Genomic DNA, 18,916 nt, shown 5'->3' with positions numbered 1-18,916 from the left:
AAACTGCCTCAGCGTCAGAAAAACCACTGTCATCCTCAGATAAAACTGCTTCAAACCAAACTGCCTCAGAAAAACATCTCTAAGGAATCAGGTCTCAGAAAAAATGCTGTCAGAAAAAGTGGAGTCAGGTCTGGTATTACATCATGGCATAGCACATTTGTCTTTATGGGGGTTTGGGAATAATGATGTGATGATAATGATGCAGGTTTCTTACTGGTAGGTAGTGTACAACTGGGAAACGGTTAGCAAAAGTAAGAAATAATGGTCCAGGTGTCGTTCTGGACTTTCGTGGTGGAAAAATGTTTAACCCACTTTTCCCTAGCTCATTGAATGTACCGTAATCCTACGAAAAACAAATTATTTTGCTGTATGTAGTACGTAGCTTACTCCGGTATGTGCCTTACAGCAGCTGCTAATGTTACTAGCGAAGTGAGGTTAGCTAAGTTACATACATGGATTTCCTACAATGTGTATACCATTGGATCACTTTCTACCTTTACTTATAATTTCTAAATCTAACCAAGCACCAAATGTAACATGCCAGTGACAGAATGAATGTATTAAGCATAATAATAAACTCACCGTTCTGTATCCGTCGTCTTCTTCTGTCCCCACAATAACTTTTCATTTGAGACTTTTTCGTCTGACTCTGTTTTTTCTGACAGCGGTTTTTCTGAGACTGTGGTGTCAAATCCACATTAAATAATACAAACTCAAAAGAAGTCCGCACACAGTGGATGTATACTGCAGATGATGGCTTTAATGCACTCCGGAGCATTAGTGAAGCAAGCAAGTAAGTGAAAGCAAAGTAAGATAACATCCTCTGGCTGTTGTCCAGCCTTTATACCCCTTCAAGTCATCCCAGACAAGACCCTCTATGTTTACAGATAACTGACCAAGTAATATATGGTACTTCACCTTTGCCCTCTCATCCTGTTATTCCTACATTCTTTAGGTTGTGCCATTCTTTAGGTTTTGCTTACATTTCCTGGCACCAAACCTTATCTATGCCATTTTCTGCCAGGCCTGCTCTTTCACTTAAACCAGTCTTCCTTTCCCACACTGAACATACTACAGACTTCAGTTTCACAAAACAATGATATTACACAGAATAAAGATACTACATAAAATATATATAAACTAAAGGATATATGTCAATAAAAGTCACGACAAGACCTGATTTTCTGAGACCTGACTCCACTTTTTCTGACAGTGTTTTTTCTGAGACCTGACTCCACTTTTTCTGACAGTGTTTTTTCTGAGACCTGACTCCTTAGAGATGTTTTTCTGAGGCAGTTTGGTTTGAAGCAGTTTTATCTGAGGATGACAGAGGTTTTTCTTACGCTGAGGCAGTTTTGTCTGAAGATGACAGAAGTTTTTCTGAAGCTGAGGCAGTTTTTATCTGAAGATGACAGATGTTTTTCTGAGTCTGACACCTGAGTCTGGTTTTTCTGACGCTGAGGCAGTTTTATCTGAAGATGACAGAGGTTTTTCTGACGCTGATGCAGTTTTGTCTGAAGATGACAGAGGTTTTTCTGACGCTGAGGCAGTTTTGTCTGAAGATGACCGATGTTTTTCTGAGTCTGACACCTGAGTCTGAGGATGTCCTAAAATGAACACTGTAATACCCTGTTCTGCCTCATACTTGTCTGGTTCCCACGGTTTCACCTCTGGGTCTAGATTTCAACCTCATAGTTCCCCCCCATTGGCAGGGAATTTATGTCAGTGGAAAAAAATGATAAAAATACACAATTATCTCCTGTCCCCACGGCTATAAGTCTCTTGGGCGAGTCGGGTGCTTGTATGAATCTCTCAGGAAACAAAATTTTCTCTCCCGATCAGAACACTCTTGTCACGTACCAGGCGCAGTACCGCTCGCAACCACACGGGGGGAGTATAAGCACAATAATAATTTCGAGCTCTCACAATGCAGGTCAGCCAGCGCTCGCACAATTTCTCCCAGCCTGGCATATGCACGTAAATTCTATAGAGCAGGGCTATCGAGTACAATTTGCGAGAAAGGCCCCACATTTCAGAGGGTTGTTATGACATGCCTCCGGCCACCGAAGGTTTGGAGGGACCCCGTGCTGTTGACACAGGGTGTTCCCATGGGCCTTGCTGTGACACGCAAGGTGGTCACCATGGACGCGTCACTGAGGGGGTGGGGGGCTACACTCGAGGACCAGGTGGTGAGCGGGCGTTGGTCAACGCAACAGCGTCAGCTCCACATAAATATTCTGGAGCTGATGGCAGTCTTATTAGCGCTGAGGCAATTCCTCCCAACGCTATTGCACCACCATGTTCTAATACGCTCAGACAACACCGCAGTGGTGTCGTATATAAATCGGCATGGGGGGTTTACCTGTTCACCTGTTCCCCCACGTGTTGGTGAGGGAGGGGGGACACACAATGATATTAGTAGCGCCATGCCCGTGGTGGCCAAGCAGGCCATGGACGGCAGAGATTTTTCAACTGCTAGCACCCTGGCGCCTCCCCAGCTGCTGAGACCTCCTGTCCCAGTTGGAGGGGGAATTCCTACACACAAACCCAGGTGTTTGGAACCTACACGCCTTCCCCGTGAAAGGGCAAAGCTGAGCTCTGTAGGGCTACCTCCAAATGTTAGCCCCATCTAATAGATCGATCTATGACATGAAATGGGGGATATTCGAGGAGTGGTGTGAACCTAGGGGCATTGTAACTTTCCAGTGCTCCATTGTGGAAGTCCTGACGTTTCTTCAGGAGCTTTTTGAGCAGGGAAAAGCACATTCGATACCTGGCAGCGATATCAGCCTGTCATGTTGGTTATGATGGTGTCACCCCTGGGGCACACCCCCTGGCGTGCATATTTTTGAAGGGCGTCCGTCATCTGCGTCTGCGTCTGAGTTACCACAGTGCCACCTGTGGTTGTATAGAGTAACCTGTGGTAGCTCTATACAAAACATATTGATCTCAATGGTGCATTTTGCCCATGTTCAGGGTGGAAAGTGAAAAAGAAAGATTTGCATAGGACAAGTCAAATTGTTTTTTTTTTTTTTAAAAAAGAAAGGATCATGGAGAATAAAGAAAGAAATATAAAAAAAATCTTTGCATATTCCCACAAGGTGTTTGGGTGCTCTGAAAATGAGAACCAAAATGATTTTTCAGACTTGTAAGGTCTGCTGTTCAGACCCTGAAGGAATTTATTTTCTGTTCATTGTTTTTTGTGAGAGTGTTTCTACTTATCTCAGTAAGGAAAACAAATCAAGAGCCTATGTTGAGTACAAATATGTCTTCTGAAGGCCTAAACAGAGCTCAGCCTTAAACTCCAATAAAATTTGTATCAACTTTGAGGGACAGCTATGACCATGCAGGATTATCCAGACCAAACGTGACGTTTTTGCTACATACTATTCCTGTTTATGTACCAGCATGCAAACTTTGAGCCTCCTACATGGTTTAGTTCTTGCGCTGTGGGCTTGTGAACTTTGACAAAAAAAAGAGGCCGAACAAAATCGACACCTCCCTCCCCCTGTAAAACTGTCTGTATCTTGGAAAGTATTGATCTTACATAAGAGTAATTTTACAGTGTGTCTCCTGGGTAACATAGGTACACCTGGTAATTTTTTCAGAATTTCACGAGTGTCAATGCACATATCTCATGTGTGCAATTTGTTTTTACAAGTTTTATACATTGGAAACACGTACTCACTTCCTGTTGGGTGTGACATTTCACCAAATATGTAGGTTACAATGATGTGCCTCTTTATGTGTGTGTGTGTTTTGACTAGTGACATCAATTAGAACGTTTTTGTGTCTGCCTATGTGTGTGTGCGTGCATGTGCATGAGTGCATGTGCATACATATATGTGTGTGCAGATCTTATATGTTTACAAGGTACAGGCAGGTAAGTGTTATTGTGTGTGTCTGTGTACTGTTATGTGTCTGTGTGTGAGATACAGAGAGAGAAAGAGTGTGTGTGGTGTGTAGTGAGACTCGTGTGTTTTTTGACTGGTCATGTTAATAACATTGTCTTTTTTGTGTGTCAGATTTGTGTGTGCATTTGTGTGTTTGCGTGTGTGTGTGTTAGGGCTTTGACTCCGAACTTCGTAACTTATATTCAAATATTTTGTCAGCATGCATAATGCATTCCATTTTTCGCTGCTTTGGTTGTAGACAGTTACTTGCTCACTGGTGGCCATGATCATTCAGAAACTAGAAACATATAATCAGAAACCGTAAATCAAAATGTATCTTAACTAATGTCTCAACATGTACAGTAACAGTTTATTTAATGTGAAGTTAGTACTTTTGATACATTTTCTAAACAGAAATACAGAACAACTACTACTACTTACCTTAGTAAACGATTATGCACAAACAAGTATGTAACAGTTATATATATTTGGCGTTTACAGTACCTATGGTCTGCGTCGGTGTGGTCTACAGAGAAATACAATAGACATACACATACTGTATGTTAATTCTAAACTAACTATATTCAATGTTACCAGATTAGAAATGTCGAAGTATTGTACCAAAACCTCAAAATTGTCGTTTTTTGAGAAAAATAATCGTACATGAACCAAACGCATAAAATATAGCTATTTTCCAACAATTTTATTTTCCAAATAATTTTACAGCCAATTCAAACAAGTTGTGTTATATGCTCACACTAACTGGCTGCATAACTTTTTTTGCTTTTTTTGTAAGTGCAAAAGATAAGCCGACAGTCCACATTTTGAACTAGACCATAATTAAATTATGATACAGAGGTAAAAAAGTGCACAATTAACACTAGAAAGATTCAAATTCGATCTCTAAGTTACTGCTTCGTTTTGTTAAACTGATCTAAACTGAACTGTCTTCTTCGGCAAAACTGTAGTGTAGTGTTGATGTGCAGGCGACACCGTGTGGTGTCTGTGTGTGTGTGTATACGTGCTTGCGTGCAGGCAGGCGAGCCTGCGAAATGATTCGGGGTCAGAGAGAGAAGCGATAGGATGTGTGTTTGGACGAACGACTGAAATTATCGTACATTATGGTATTTTTTTTATTATTGATCGTACATTGTACATAGGTCAAAATTATCGTACAAATACGATAATTATCGTACATCTGGCAACACTGGAAGGAATAAAGATGGTGTCCAGAAGGAGTCCAGATGGAGTCCAGAAAGTATGATGAAGTATAAAGATGATAAAACTGTCCTTCTAATATAAGGCTGAAAATCACCCCGTCAGAATGACATAATATGGACAAAGTATACATTTCCTGAATCCTTAGAGTTGTGTCAGTATCCCAGTTGTTATGTTTTGTCTCTCTGGTGTTACTTGATGCCACATGACTAAAAGAAAATATATGATTAGGTGGAAATTGTAGGAAAGTGTGTGTGATTAAAAATTTGAAGAGCTCCAGTGTCCACTGTACTGTACTTGCCATACATATTCACAAAAGGGCTTGAATGAAAGCTCAGTGTCCCCTTAAAAATGTTACCAAACACAATAATATAAAACATTGATATATATCCTGAACATGAGCTACCATAATGTTATCTACAGACATGGATCTTTTCAAAAATTATAAGTAACCTTTGCCTTGAGTGGTACCGACATTTGGTCTGGCCCATGGGCTATAACCACTCATTTGTGATTTGCACCCCCCAAATTTCTTGCAAATGCCCGATCATAGAATTGAAATGGTCATGCACACATTTGTCATTGTGTGGATTAAGTACATAATCGGCCGTTCTCTGGGGGCCCCTTTCAGATCGGGGCCTTTGGCAATTGCCTGCTTTGCCTGTCCCGTTGCTACGGCTCTGGCCTTTAGCATGCTATAGCTTACTAGCTATACATATCCATGCTTTTGAAAGCCACTGATTCCCCCTTGGGTGTGTGTGTGTGTGCGTTTGTGTTTCACCAAATATGACTAACATGAAAGAGAAGGGAAAGATGATTAGCTAGGCCCTGCCTGCCTGTATCTCAGCTCATTTTATTCAATCCAATCCTTTCTGTCTGCAAATGAGGAACATAGGTGGATACATAAAGCAAAGCAGTATTCAAATACACAGCAAGTACTGAATCCCTCAACATTCCTCAGTGTTTCAACCCTATTTGTATATTTAAGCCAAAATAAAATTGCAGAGACACAGGTGAAATCATTGCAAGCGCCTCTGATTGATTAATCACCACTATGTGGATACTGTTTTTAGAATTGATTGATGAAGTGTTAGTTAGTATAATTTCTATTTTTGTAATTTGTATTTTAGTATATTTTTATATATTGTATTAAGTGTTAGTATAATTTGTATTTTAGTATATTTAGCATATTCTTTATCTTCTACTGTCCTTACTGCTTAGTTGTGTTTTTATTTTATATACTTTAATTACTCTTTCTGCTGTTAAAGAATGTGTTTGTGTTGTATGTATGCTGCTGAGACCTTGAATTTCCCCTGGGGATCAATAAAGTATCTATCTATCTATCTATCTATCTATCTAAATCATAGGTTTTTATTTGAGAACAGCTTTGTGTACTTACAGTGATAAACACAGAAAAACAGTTTCGGCAACCTCAGCTTTTAAACATGCTGTAGCAATAATGGTATTTTCTTAGTTATTCAAGAAACTTCCAAAGGAAATATTTTTGTTAAAGGTTGAAGATTGTATTTAGTCAAATTTTGTCAAAAGAACAATCTAATCCAATTCAGCACAATGGGCTCAAAATTCTGCATGCTATTCAGGCAACCTCACGCTCACTGAATAACGCTGTTCATCACAAGTTTTCCCCACAATCACTAGTCTGACCATCGTTGTTGAATCTTTCACATCGTACATTCCCTGCAAACCCAGACCTTCGGTTTCTCCACTTCAACAGAAGCACGATTCCTATAATAATGAAGACGAACACGATGCAACCCATAACACTGCCAAATATCTGCCACCCTGATATATTGTTGGATGGGTCCAGGTCCTCAGAAAGGTTTCTGAGATCCTCAGGCTTGGCTCGTCTCCATGCCTTTGTCTCTCCTACTCTGACCCAGGCATTGTCTCCCTCTGTCATGACAGCGATAGTTTTCGTACCAAGCATTTTAACCAGAGGAGGTCTTGTGAAAGGGGGCAAGTTGATGGGCAGCAAATGGTCTGCTGTGAAGACATTCGACTGCACGCAGTAGAGAACTTGGCATCCATCACTGATGGCTGCAAGATGCTGGCTGAACTGTGGGGGGCAGCGCTGAAGACCTTCAGTCAGAGGGTTGCCAGATTTGCAGCTGAAGAATCCTCCAAAAGGCACTGAGTATCGGGCACCTCCTTCATACTCATTACTCAAACACACCATCAGCCCACTGGACAACAGTTTCAGAGGGAAAAATGTTGGTGGACAGCCCTTGGATTTGGTTAAGGGATTCTGTTTTAAAAGGCTATATAGCCCCCCGAAGAGGTATCCTGAAAACTCCACAGTTACATTAGCAGAGTAACACCAGAAAGTGTCAATGCGAGCACGTCTGACATGATAACCATTCCTACAAACTCTCTTAGAACACTTGGAAATAATCCAGCAACTGTATGTTTCATCGTGGCATTCATATTCACTGTAACCCTGCTCTAAGAACTCTGACTGCAACAAAATGGACTTGAATGGTGCTCGACATGAGTAATCTCCAGTGTCTGGATTTACCTGTGCATGGTCCTTACAGATCACATTTGCATCTGATGTGAATTGAGTACACCGCTGGTAAACTCCTCCAAAACTATGTTTGGTTGTCGGACCTTCACAAGAACCATCGTCTATATTGGCCTGGAAGTTAAAATTCTTTGAGTCTGGCTTGATACATCCTGGATGGCTATTGATATTGTAATACCGCTCGACAGCCTGACGCACTAATATTGCCATTTTATTAACGGTTGGCTCTGGGAGGTGGGGAAATGATGCTCTGCTCAGAAAAAAATGCAATGGGACCCCGGCACGGTCAATAGCCACTAGATTATTAAGGGTGCTTTCCTGCCATTTTTGCAGCGTGATTCCCGGATAGAACAAAGCTCCACCATGGCTCTGGGTGAAAGAGTATGTGAGGTTTTCCATATACCAGCGTTCCTCTGTAGTTGGTTGTTTGGATAAGGCATTTAAATTTAAATCAAATTTGCCAAAAAAGCTTGCACTGGCTAACCAAGAAACAGACAACTTATCAGTCTTTTCAACATAAGAGGTTCTGAGGTAGTCCTCATGTATTAGCAAAGCACCAGCTTCAACAGTTGTTATGACATGAGTGCCATAGTTCATTACCAGCTTTTCTGAGAGGTAAGTGGCTTGACGGGTTTGGTTGTTTTCCAAGGCATCTGCAATTTCTTGTGCCTGGCGGGCAAAACGAAAGTCCAAAGTGAAGTCATGTACGCCTTAACTGTGTAGAGGTGATAGCACACCTTCAGAGGAAATAAGAGTTAATCAAAGTTTACAACAATGTGATGGCATCTCAAGTCAAAATTGTCAACTTGGACTTTGAACATAATTATTTTCTAGGTTAATTTAAATAAATCAACATTGTTAAAGGACAATGCCAGCGCAAAATGAACCTAGGGGTTAATAACACATGTGTACCGAGTTCGTCCATTCTTTGGGATATGTTTTCATGCTTTCATACTCACTTCTATACAAGCGGTGACTGATCTTTCCTTCAGTTGATGGCTTTTCACTCGCTTGTTATCACTAGAGAACTTTGCATTTAGAATGGGCAAGAAAGATGCATCTGCGTTGATAGAGCGAGCAGTGGAGCTGTGCTCGTTGTACCACGAAGAGAGGATCTCAGCATTCATCTCCACATCGCTCACCTTCTGGGGGATCACAAACACCTCATCAGGGACAAGATAGACCCCATCCTCAGTAGTGTGACAGTGTCCATAGGTGATGTTCATGACTCGCCCCATGTCCAGGTTCCGAAGGTTGTCCCATCCTCCACCCGGCGACACTCCCAGGGCTGGCATCTTCATGGTTTTCCAGCACTCTTGCAACCCATTGCTTGGCCGAGGGAGAGGCTGAGAATTACAGTGACACAAAAAGCAAAGCAAAATAATGCTTCCTAAGCTGAGACCCATGTCTGATTGAGCTGTGAACAGAAGATCACAATATTAGTACCAGTGATATCATGGATGGCAAAACCAGTTGTGCCACTTTTGAGTATTAACCACCAACCACCATGTAACTCCCTGGGGAGTGGCTGTTAATCACAAGGTATACAAACGTAATTCAATCACAGGATTCTATTTATCCAGTGTGGCAAATAATGATGAATCTGAAGCTGTGACAAAAAGTAATGACCTCCCAGAAGCAGTATGGGGGTAGAATAAGCATAATACACTAAAGACAGGTGTTTTAAAAAACAGACGGCTCTTAAAGGTGCAGTCAGGGATTTTGCAGTTGCATTTGTTTGTGTTTATTTTTATGTTTAAATTGATTAGCAGATGCTGTTGTGCAAAAAATCGAATATTATATTTTTACTAAGGACCAAATGCCAGAGAGGTAGCTCACCCCTACCTTTTGTATTCACAAAGAAATTCCACTTATGGGCAGCTAGCGGTCATGAAGGGATGATTGCTGAATGTGAATTTTTCAATAGTTTATTTTTCTTGCGACTAGTGTTAATTTTGTCACCTATTTTTAATTTAGTCTTAGTCTTGCGACGAAATGTCCTTTTTAGTCTTTCAAATATAATTTTTGTTAGTCAAGTTTTAGTTGACTAAAAGTCTCGTCATTTTAGTCTAGTTTTAGTCAAAAGAAAACTAAAGGTATTTTAGTCTTAGTCAGTTTTAGTCAACACATTTTAGTCTTTTTTTTTTATAACAAATTATTTCTTAACAAATTATTAAAACTTTTTTTTTTTTTTTTTTTTTTTGTCAGTCAGTATGTTTACATGCACAGGTAAGTCGAGCTACAGTTATAGCTCGGCTGGGATTTGACCATAGACAGTAAAAGATTTGACTGGACCACTGTCATATTTGTAGACCAGTGTTTCTCAAAGTGTGGTCCGGGGATCACTGGTGGTCCGCAAGCTATCGCAAGTAGTCCGCGAGCAGATGTGGTAAAATATAATATATATGAGTTGTTTGCAATATTGAACCAACTTGTATGTAAAAACAGTTCTGCAACACTGTCTATGTAAGATATCCCAGTTTAAATCATACAGTATGAATCCACACAATAAGCAAAGTGCAAAGACAATAAGCAAGGTGGTTCATTGAGTAGGCCTATATTGTAGACTAATTATAGGCTACTGTTGAAGTAGGTCTAATCTTTTTTTTTTTAGCTAGGGTTAGTTAAGTGGTCCTGAAACTGAAAAAGTTTGAGAAACACTGTCATAGGCCAAAGTATTAATGTTTTACTCCGCCTTGCTAGATGGCGATATGCGCCCAAACACAACACATTCCCCAAACAGACTCTCCATCTTAGGCATAGCTAACTTGCTAGCGAACTTTCCATATTAGCTTACTTGCTAGCAAACTTTGCATCATCAGTCTAACTAGTTAAATAGTTGACATTACATGATGAACATTTTCGTATGGACATTCTGGGGGATGTTAATTTGTATGAGAGAAGATTCAACTTCTGGGTATGTAGCATTGTGGCATAAAGCTTAGGTAGAGAGTTGCTAGACTAGCCCTGTTGCTGCCACTAGGGGCGCGTCTAGATTTCTAGGTACAGGGTTGCAGCAACAGGACGTAGACTAGCCTACAGGAAAGCTGTTGCGTATGAACTCATTCGGAATATTTTGAAAACGTAACAGCTAGATATTCTGTCTTCTCATTCTGTAGACGAAAATGAAGAGAGATTTTATCTTAGTTTTTATTTCATGCAAAACATTTTAGTCTCGTCTTTTTTCGTCAACATAAATGCATCTTAAGATAGTCTTAGTCAGTGTTTCAGGACATTACTGCCGTCTCGTCATCGTCTCGTCTTAGTCATGAAAAAAAAGGTCGTTGACGAACATATTTCCTCTCGTCTAGTCTGACGAAATTAACACTACTTGCGACATCTGACATACTGTGTGTAGCGTTTATTTCTCTGAAATAAAGTATGGACAGCCTAGAATGGATGTGAACTTGTGACAGGAAAAATATCACTCATGCTGGAGCTAGCTTAATTTTGTTTACATACCGAACTTACATTGGGTCATCAATTTAGGACATTGACTAATCTTCTGCTACTTACCACATCTAGCCCTCTGACCTGGTGAAATATTAACCTAAGTATGTCATCATATGGCCAACTATAAATATGTAATCTGCCTGTTCCCAGGGATGGCAGTATTTCTGATACATGTATTACATGTATAAAATATGTATTTCAAATACAAAGTATTATTTTGTAATTTGTATTTTATTCGGTTGAAGAAAATGGCTCTGTATTTTGTATCAAAATACTTTATTGGTGTGTATTTTTGTATTTTAAAAATACTGCAAAATACTCTATGTGATGGCGTCATAAAAGCACAAAATGATGCAAGGAACCTCTAATTGGTGCTGACTTATATCACTGATTTGAATCTGGTCTGTCCGATTTGTTGTGTAGTTTGAGCAGCCTCACGACACATGATTAAAAGACGTAATCAATGTTATATATATATATAACAATCAATGTTATATATATATATATATACTTTCATAAAGTATATCTAATGATGTGAGTGGAGTGTGGGCACACTGGAAAAACAGTAGATACTACACACAAGTGTAATTGGTATAGGCAACAATGTTTTTTCGCTTCAGCTAATGTGAGAACAGCTGTGTTCAACGAAGCTCACATGTATTTCAGTGACGGCTATTGCTGAAGCGTCAGCTCTGGTGTGAAGTCGTATGCAAGTAAAGGAGCAACGAGCAAGTTTAACTGTGCAAGTTCACAGAGAAAAGGACACCGACAAAGGCAATCAGTCCTATTGCCTATATGTCAATCTTTAACAGAAAAAAATACAGAACTCAATGAACCACAATGACATCAATAGATGGTAAGGTGTTGAGTCAGTGTGTTTGAATTCCCTTCCTTGTAGCATTCCACAGTGGGGAGAAGTTCACCTTATTTAAATAACAATTCTATTTCCTTGTTAGCTGCATACTTGAGGTTGGAGATATTTACTGTAGGCACAGCAAGTTTTCTCACGTAACTTCAAGATACATAGCCTTATGATTCTCTTATTTAGTTCTTGAATTATGAACCTCGAGCACAGATAAACTGTAAAAAAAACACACATATGATTTTGGTCTATTGATTATAATGTGATTAATTAAAAGCTCTGTCAGTCTATTTTCTTAAACTTTTTGTCTGGCGACCCCCCGAAAAACACTGGCCAAGACCCCTGTCTCCAACTGGCAAAATGTGATTTTACTTTGGGAAATGTTGCGGATGTGGAAATTGTCTTCTCTCAAGGGTAGGCTATGTCAACACCAAAGAGGCATAATGTCAATGGCTTCCTTTGACAATCTGATTTATTATTTTCCAAAGGATAAATAGCACTCATCCAATGTATAACTGGAGCTCCTGTGGCGAAAAAAGGCTAGCGTTCTGTCACTGGTAAGCTTATGTACAGCATCTTCAAGCTCATCATTGCAAGAGGCAGAGGTTTAAGTTTGTTTAAACATCTACTTTCGAAGGAACATTATGGAAACACTGTGAATTGGATGCCTAGGCCTACATCTAAAGCTACTGAATATCCTAGTTTTTTAACATGTTGGTCTAAAAACCTTAAGAACCATCATTTTGTGACCCCTCCCATATTTTTGGCAACCGCCAGTTTAAGAACCACTGAGCTAAATGACGTAAATGTAAATGTTGATTCTTAAGATTCTTAACTCTGACTACACAAATTCTGATCACACTACATTACCTTGCATGCTATTGCAGGCAACCAGACCTATTGCCTATATGTCAATCTTTAACAGAAAAAAAATACAGATCTCAATGAACCACAATAACATCAATAGATGGTAAGGTGTTGAGTGTGTTTGAATTCTCTTACTTGTAGCATTCCACAGTGGGGAGAAGTTCGCCTTATTTAAACAACAATTATATTTCCTTATTAGCTGCATACTTAAGGTTGGAGATATTTAGGCACAGCAAGTTTATCACATACGGTACTGAACTTCAAGATACATAGCCTTATGATTCTCTTAGTTCTTGAATTATGAACCTCGAGCACAGAGGTCTGGGTCTGGGGGCATGCTCCCCCAGAATATTTATTTTTTTAAAATAACCCCTTAAATAACAACTTCTGGTGAGATTTTTTGAAAGAAGCATTAACACTTTGAGACCTTGAATTTGTCACTGTATACATCCTATATCTTGTTCTTGTTTATTTTCCAGGACAGTCTGGGATTTGTACCCATCTTGCATAGCTTACAGTATGTCTCTTATGTCAGCATTTATATCAAGGGGAAACCATTTGTGTTTTTATGTCACCAGGAAGCATGTCAGTAGAAATACCGGTGTTACATGGCAACTGGCTCCCATGTTAACTGGCTGCGTTGATGACGTTTCATGATTGATGACGAGTCTTTGACTATGAGGGGCCGTCTAGAACTTAATTCATACTTGGTCTTACACACACTATCATAATCTTGCACATACACCACTATACTCATGCACACTCACTATTATAGTCATTTTACATGTATGTATGAGAGGGTATAGTCGTGTATGTGAGAGAGTATAGTAATGTATGTGAAGGAGTATAGTAGTGAATGTGAGAGAGTATAGTAGTGTATGTGAGAGAGTAAAGAGTATAGTAGTGTATGTGAGAGAGTATAGTAGTGTAGGTGAGAGAGTTTAGTAGTATATGTGAGAGAATATAGTAGTGTATGTGAGAGACTATAGTAGTGTATGTGGGAGACTATAGTAGTGTATATGAGAGAGTATAGTCGTATATGTGAGAGACTATAGTAGTGTATGTGAGAGAGTTTGGTACTGTATGTGAGAGAGTATAGTAGTGTATGTGAGAGAGAGTTTAGTAGTGTATGCGAGAGAGTATAATAGTGTATGCGAGAGAGTTTAGTAGTGTATGCGAGAAGGTATAGTAGTGAATGCAAGAGAGTATAGTAGTGAATGTGAGAGAGTATAGTGGTGTATGCAAGAGAGTATAGTAGTATATGTGAAAGAGTATAGTAGTGTGTGTGAGAGAGTTTGCATGAAACGGAAGGAGTTTGATTTCTCAGTTCCTGATTGGTTTGTCAATGTCACTTCTCTCTAGCTAGCCAATTAAAATCAAGGAAGGGGCGGGACCTACACTGTCAACAATGTTCGTGTAGACCTAGTGGTCGAGGAAAAAATCAGCCAAGTCCTATGTGACTAAATAGTAAACTACTACTGCAAACCGAATGCAAATTAGGCTACAAAGACATGAGGGGTGCCTATTCTATTGTAATAGCCTAGGCTACCAGATTTCTTTTGTCTGGCGAAGTCATATTTTAGTGAACTGAGATCTGAAAGATTGCTGCCATTGCAGTTAGCTAGCATTCCAGCAACATTCCAAAAAGGACATGCATTACAGTTTGACTGGCAGACGTTTTGGTAACCTTGTCTGCTGTTGCCAGTGACTCGTAAGCCGGTGTCCACATCGCTATTTTTGCACTGACAGCCAAAGATTCTAGAACAGAGCTCCGGACAGCGCTCCTTTCAGAGTGCTGCGGGTCAAGTGTTTATTGTTGCTAGGTTACCAAACTATCTACCAGCAGCATGTCTACAAAGACATGAGGGGTGCCTATTAGGGGTTTGCACGGCGTGTCATCAGATCAGGACGTTGCCATATTGGAGATACTCGCCTCATTAGAAAGCATTAGGCACTGAAGTAAATCCCAAACATCGTCAAGGAAAATGGTTAATTATTGCCGTGTTTTAGGTTGTACCAATAGGTCCGACTGAGAAAAACATCTGGTGTAGGTATCGACTTCCAAAAGTTATTAAAAAACCAGGGAGAAAGGAGAATAATGTCAGAAGTTATCAGAGGAAGGGGGGCGCTTGTGGTTGAACTTGGTACTTCGTCTCCCTCACCCAACTTATATGGATCTGCGCTGCCAATAAACCGTAATTTCTCGAAATATCGCACATTTTCTTGTGGTCCAAGTCCTGTCCTATATGCCTTTGCATCTTAGACGCATTTTGATGAGCTTTTCTGTTGCTTAGACACGGCTACAATCACGTAAGATATCCAAACTGCATAATACTTCATTGTACTTTATTCACTGAGTATCGCCAATATGGCCGCGTGCTGGGTTACCATGGTTACCGGCCGGAACGTGACGTCCGTGCAAACCCCTAATTCTATTTTATTCCACTGCTTGGTTGAATTTCCCATTGTCCTACGTAATTTAGAACGACCATTAACCGTATGTTATCTGCACACCTATGAAGTAGATCCATTTTTTGGCCGTATCACACTTGTATATTAATTCGCCAAACTCGTTGTGAAGTTTAAATGAACTGTCACGTTGCATCCGAGCTGTAAAATGCAGACGTTCAGAACATTGCAACATTGTAGCATATGACGGAGGTGGCTTTTAGCTAGATGGATGACAGCAAGTAAAAGTAAGCGAGTAAAATAGCGATGTTTCAAAGTTAAAGTTCATCAGAATCTTGGGATACGCCCGCTTGACAACGGGAGAGATAGAACTAACGACTGGCCTTTGGCCGTAGCAACCATCCATTTAGAACTAGTAATGGCAGTTTGTCCTGTGAGTTGAGAAATTAGTTGATATGTGTCGGAAGAAATTAGTTCTACAAACAAGACAGTTTTAGCGATTAAAACGTTTAAATTGTAACAGGAAATAAACATAACGCAAGTGGCAACAGTGGAATAAGCGGGATAATGGACTCCACGGTGGTCTGTTCACAGAAGTTAATGCACTACGAGGTTTAAACGGCCCTCCGCTTCGCGTCGGGGCTGTTTTACAACCCCGACCGTGCATTAACTTCTGTGAACAGACCACCGTGTCGTCCATTATCCCTTACGTAATTGCCTAGGCTACCAGATCCTTTTGTCTGGCGAAGTCATATTTTAGTGAACTGAGATCTGAAAGATTGCTGCCATTGCAGTTAGCTAGTTAGCTAGCATTCCAGCAAAAAAGTCCTGAAAAATTGCTGTGGGACCTAGCATTTACACTGTCAACACAGTTCCTATAACGTTAAAGGTCCAGTATGTACTGTAGGAAATAATGGAAAATAAACTGTAATGATCACAAAAATGATCACCATATGTTGTCAGAGAGTAAGGAAACACGATGAATTGAAGTAATGGCTTATTTGACAACATTACTCTAACCTGTAAAACCCCGTAAAACCCATTAAAAAAAATGAGTTACGGGGCGGAATCTCTTGGAATTTTCATTTATGTTTTGAACGATTAATTCTAGAATAGCGTATTAATAATGGGCTTGCGCGTCCTTTTATTTGGGTTGCCAAATTAGCAAAGGCCAACTGTCAACAGCTGTCAGTTGTAGGCCTAGTCATGAACGCCTACGAGAGGCAGGCAAATTTCCAAAATTAAAACAAGAAACAAATTAAGTTGACATCGGGAGCTCCCTGAGATGGTGACGTCTTCATCAAACGAAGAATATCAAGTCTGACGCAGAGCTGGCCATATTTCTCCACAACAGGTAGCCTAGGCTAAAATTCATCTGCATCGCTAACTTCAGCTAAATATGTTACGTATGTTTCCGTAATGTATAGCTGGGTCATGGTTGGAGAAACGTTAAAGCAGCTGCAGGTCAACTAATGTTAGCTAGTGCAAACCCCTAGTTAGCTAGCATTAAGCCAGGCAGCAACTAGGGTTTAATATTTTTCCCGAAAATGAGATGTATCAAATCCCGGGAAAAGACGACGCATTTCCAGGGAATCCCGGGAAATAGCTGTTTTTTGTAGTTGTTGTTTTTAGCCCAAGTAATGTATGATAGGCTATCACTCAAATATGCGTTCCCAAATCGCAAACTGACATTTTTATATTATTTGTATCATTATTAGGCCAAAAGAACACAGTTTATGTCCATCGACAAAGTTTGCAATTATCATTTCTGCTGCGTGCGTGATAGGCCTATCTGCCACAGCACTAACTATGAAATGCCAAGTGGATTGTCTAAAACCAATATATTACAGAACTCCATTATAAAAACTGACGAAATCTCCTAAAGTAAACCATAGAATGATTCCTAAACAATTCTGATAAACGAAATCCATGATGTGGCTATTGAGATTTGTTAACGGCTGCAAACGGGAATAATCACTCGAAATTAACCAAATGTTTCTTTATTAAGGCAGGACAGGCATATTTATCTTTTAAACACCACAAAGTTCAAATAAATTTAATAACCCCCCAGAAAACCCTGACAATCCGGTCACACAACATGCACTTTGCGTTTTCATTTTCAAGTCTTTTAAAATGCTCCCATACAAAGCTGGCAGTAGACGTCCTTAGGCGGTAGATACTGCTGCGTAGGCTACTGAATGCAACGTTACCGTAAGACAACAATAGACAACAACTTTCATTTCCCGTTTCCCGTCATAACATTTCCCAGGAATCGGGAAATAGTTTTGATCAGATTTCCCGGGAATCCCGTGTCCTGGGATTAAACCCTAGCAGCAACGACATGCTGCTGGTAGATAGTTTGGTAACCTAGCAACAATAAACACTTGACCCACAGCACTCTGAAAGGAGCGCTGTCCGGAGCTCTGTTCTAGAATTTTTGGCTGTCAGTGCAAAAATAGCGATGTGGACACCGGCTCACGAGTCACTGGCAACAGCAGACAAGGTTACCAAAACGTCTGCCAGCCAAACTGTAATGCATGTCCTTTTTGGAATGTTGCTGGAATGCTAGCTAACTGCAATGGCAGCAATCTTTCAGATCTCAGTTCACTAAAATATGACTTCGCCAGACAAAAGAAATCTGGTAGCCTAGGCTATTACAATAGAATAGGCACCCCTCATGTCTTTGTAGCCTAATTGGGGGCCAAGCAGCGAAGCTACGAGGACCTCATTGTGTTTCTACGTTTTCCTATTATTATTATTATATGCAATGGAAGTCAATGGCAGCCCATAGAACCGTCTGGTAAAAAGTTGGGAAATTTGGCACACTAATTGGGGACGGTCCCATGATTCATGTCACCAAGTTTCATGTCGGCAACTCGAACCCTTTAGCGCCACCAACAGGCCAAAGTTGGAAGTGTGTTCACTCACGTAACTTTTGACCCGTAGGTCCGATTTTCAAAAGTCAGGGGTCGTTGGAATCCTTGGACCAAGCCGAGTTCAACACACTATGACGTCATTTTCCGCCATGATGGATTTTCCGCCATTTTGGATTTCATCAAAAACACTTAAAATGTATCAGGGGTCACATACTTTCTCTGATTCCCACCAAATTTTACACAGATCATCTTCAGACCAAGCCTCACAAAAGTTATCACTTTTCGTCTTCGGAAGTATTACCGTTCGCCCGTAACAGCCAATCAAAATTTGCGGCGAAGCTGCCAAACAGGAAGTGAGCTCATATCTCAGCAACCCTTGCAGTCATCAAATCCAAACTTGGTATATGGACTCAAGACCCCATCAGGAGGACGCTCTAGAAATGTGGTGACCTTTGACCTATAGGGGGCGCTGTAAATCAGTAACATGCCTTTTGGACTGTAGCTGCTGTTGTGCCTAGAATTACAATGTACTAGTGGTGTCTGGTAATACTGTGGAAGATCCTTATGTCGACAGATGGCAATTCATGACATCAACATAATTGATTTGGCCGCCATATTGGATTTAATCAAAACCACTATCAAATTTCCCTAGGTCACAAATTTCCTCGGATCCTCACCAAAATTGGCACAGACCATCTTCAGACCATGCCTCATCAGTGCTTTGATTTCCATAACAATTGACGGAAGCGTTTGCCCGTAGCAGCCAATCGAAATTGGTGGCGAAGCCGCCAAACAG

The 18,916-nt window shown here is 40.3% G+C and overlaps 1 protein-coding gene across 1 annotated transcript; it reads right to left on the bottom strand.

The window, feature by feature from the left end:
- Positions 1 to 6,469: 6,469 nt before the first annotated feature.
- Positions 6,470 to 9,325, bottom strand: LOC121694379 (macrophage-expressed gene 1 protein-like). Its single transcript, XM_042074527.1, is given in 3 exon segments — positions 6,470 to 8,357; positions 8,360 to 8,390; positions 8,613 to 9,325. Coding segments are annotated over 3 exon segments (2,091 nt in total). The 5' UTR covers positions 9,060 to 9,325; the 3' UTR covers positions 6,470 to 6,744.
- Positions 9,326 to 18,916: the final 9,591 nt, after the last annotated feature.

The sequence above is a fragment of the Alosa sapidissima genome, chromosome 20 (genome assembly GCF_018492685.1).
Source record: "Alosa sapidissima isolate fAloSap1 chromosome 20, fAloSap1.pri, whole genome shotgun sequence".
Taxonomy (NCBI): Eukaryota; Metazoa; Chordata; class Actinopteri; order Clupeiformes; family Clupeidae; genus Alosa; species Alosa sapidissima.
Note: the sequence above shows the minus strand (reverse complement) of the source record. Positions and strands in the feature narration are given on the sequence as shown.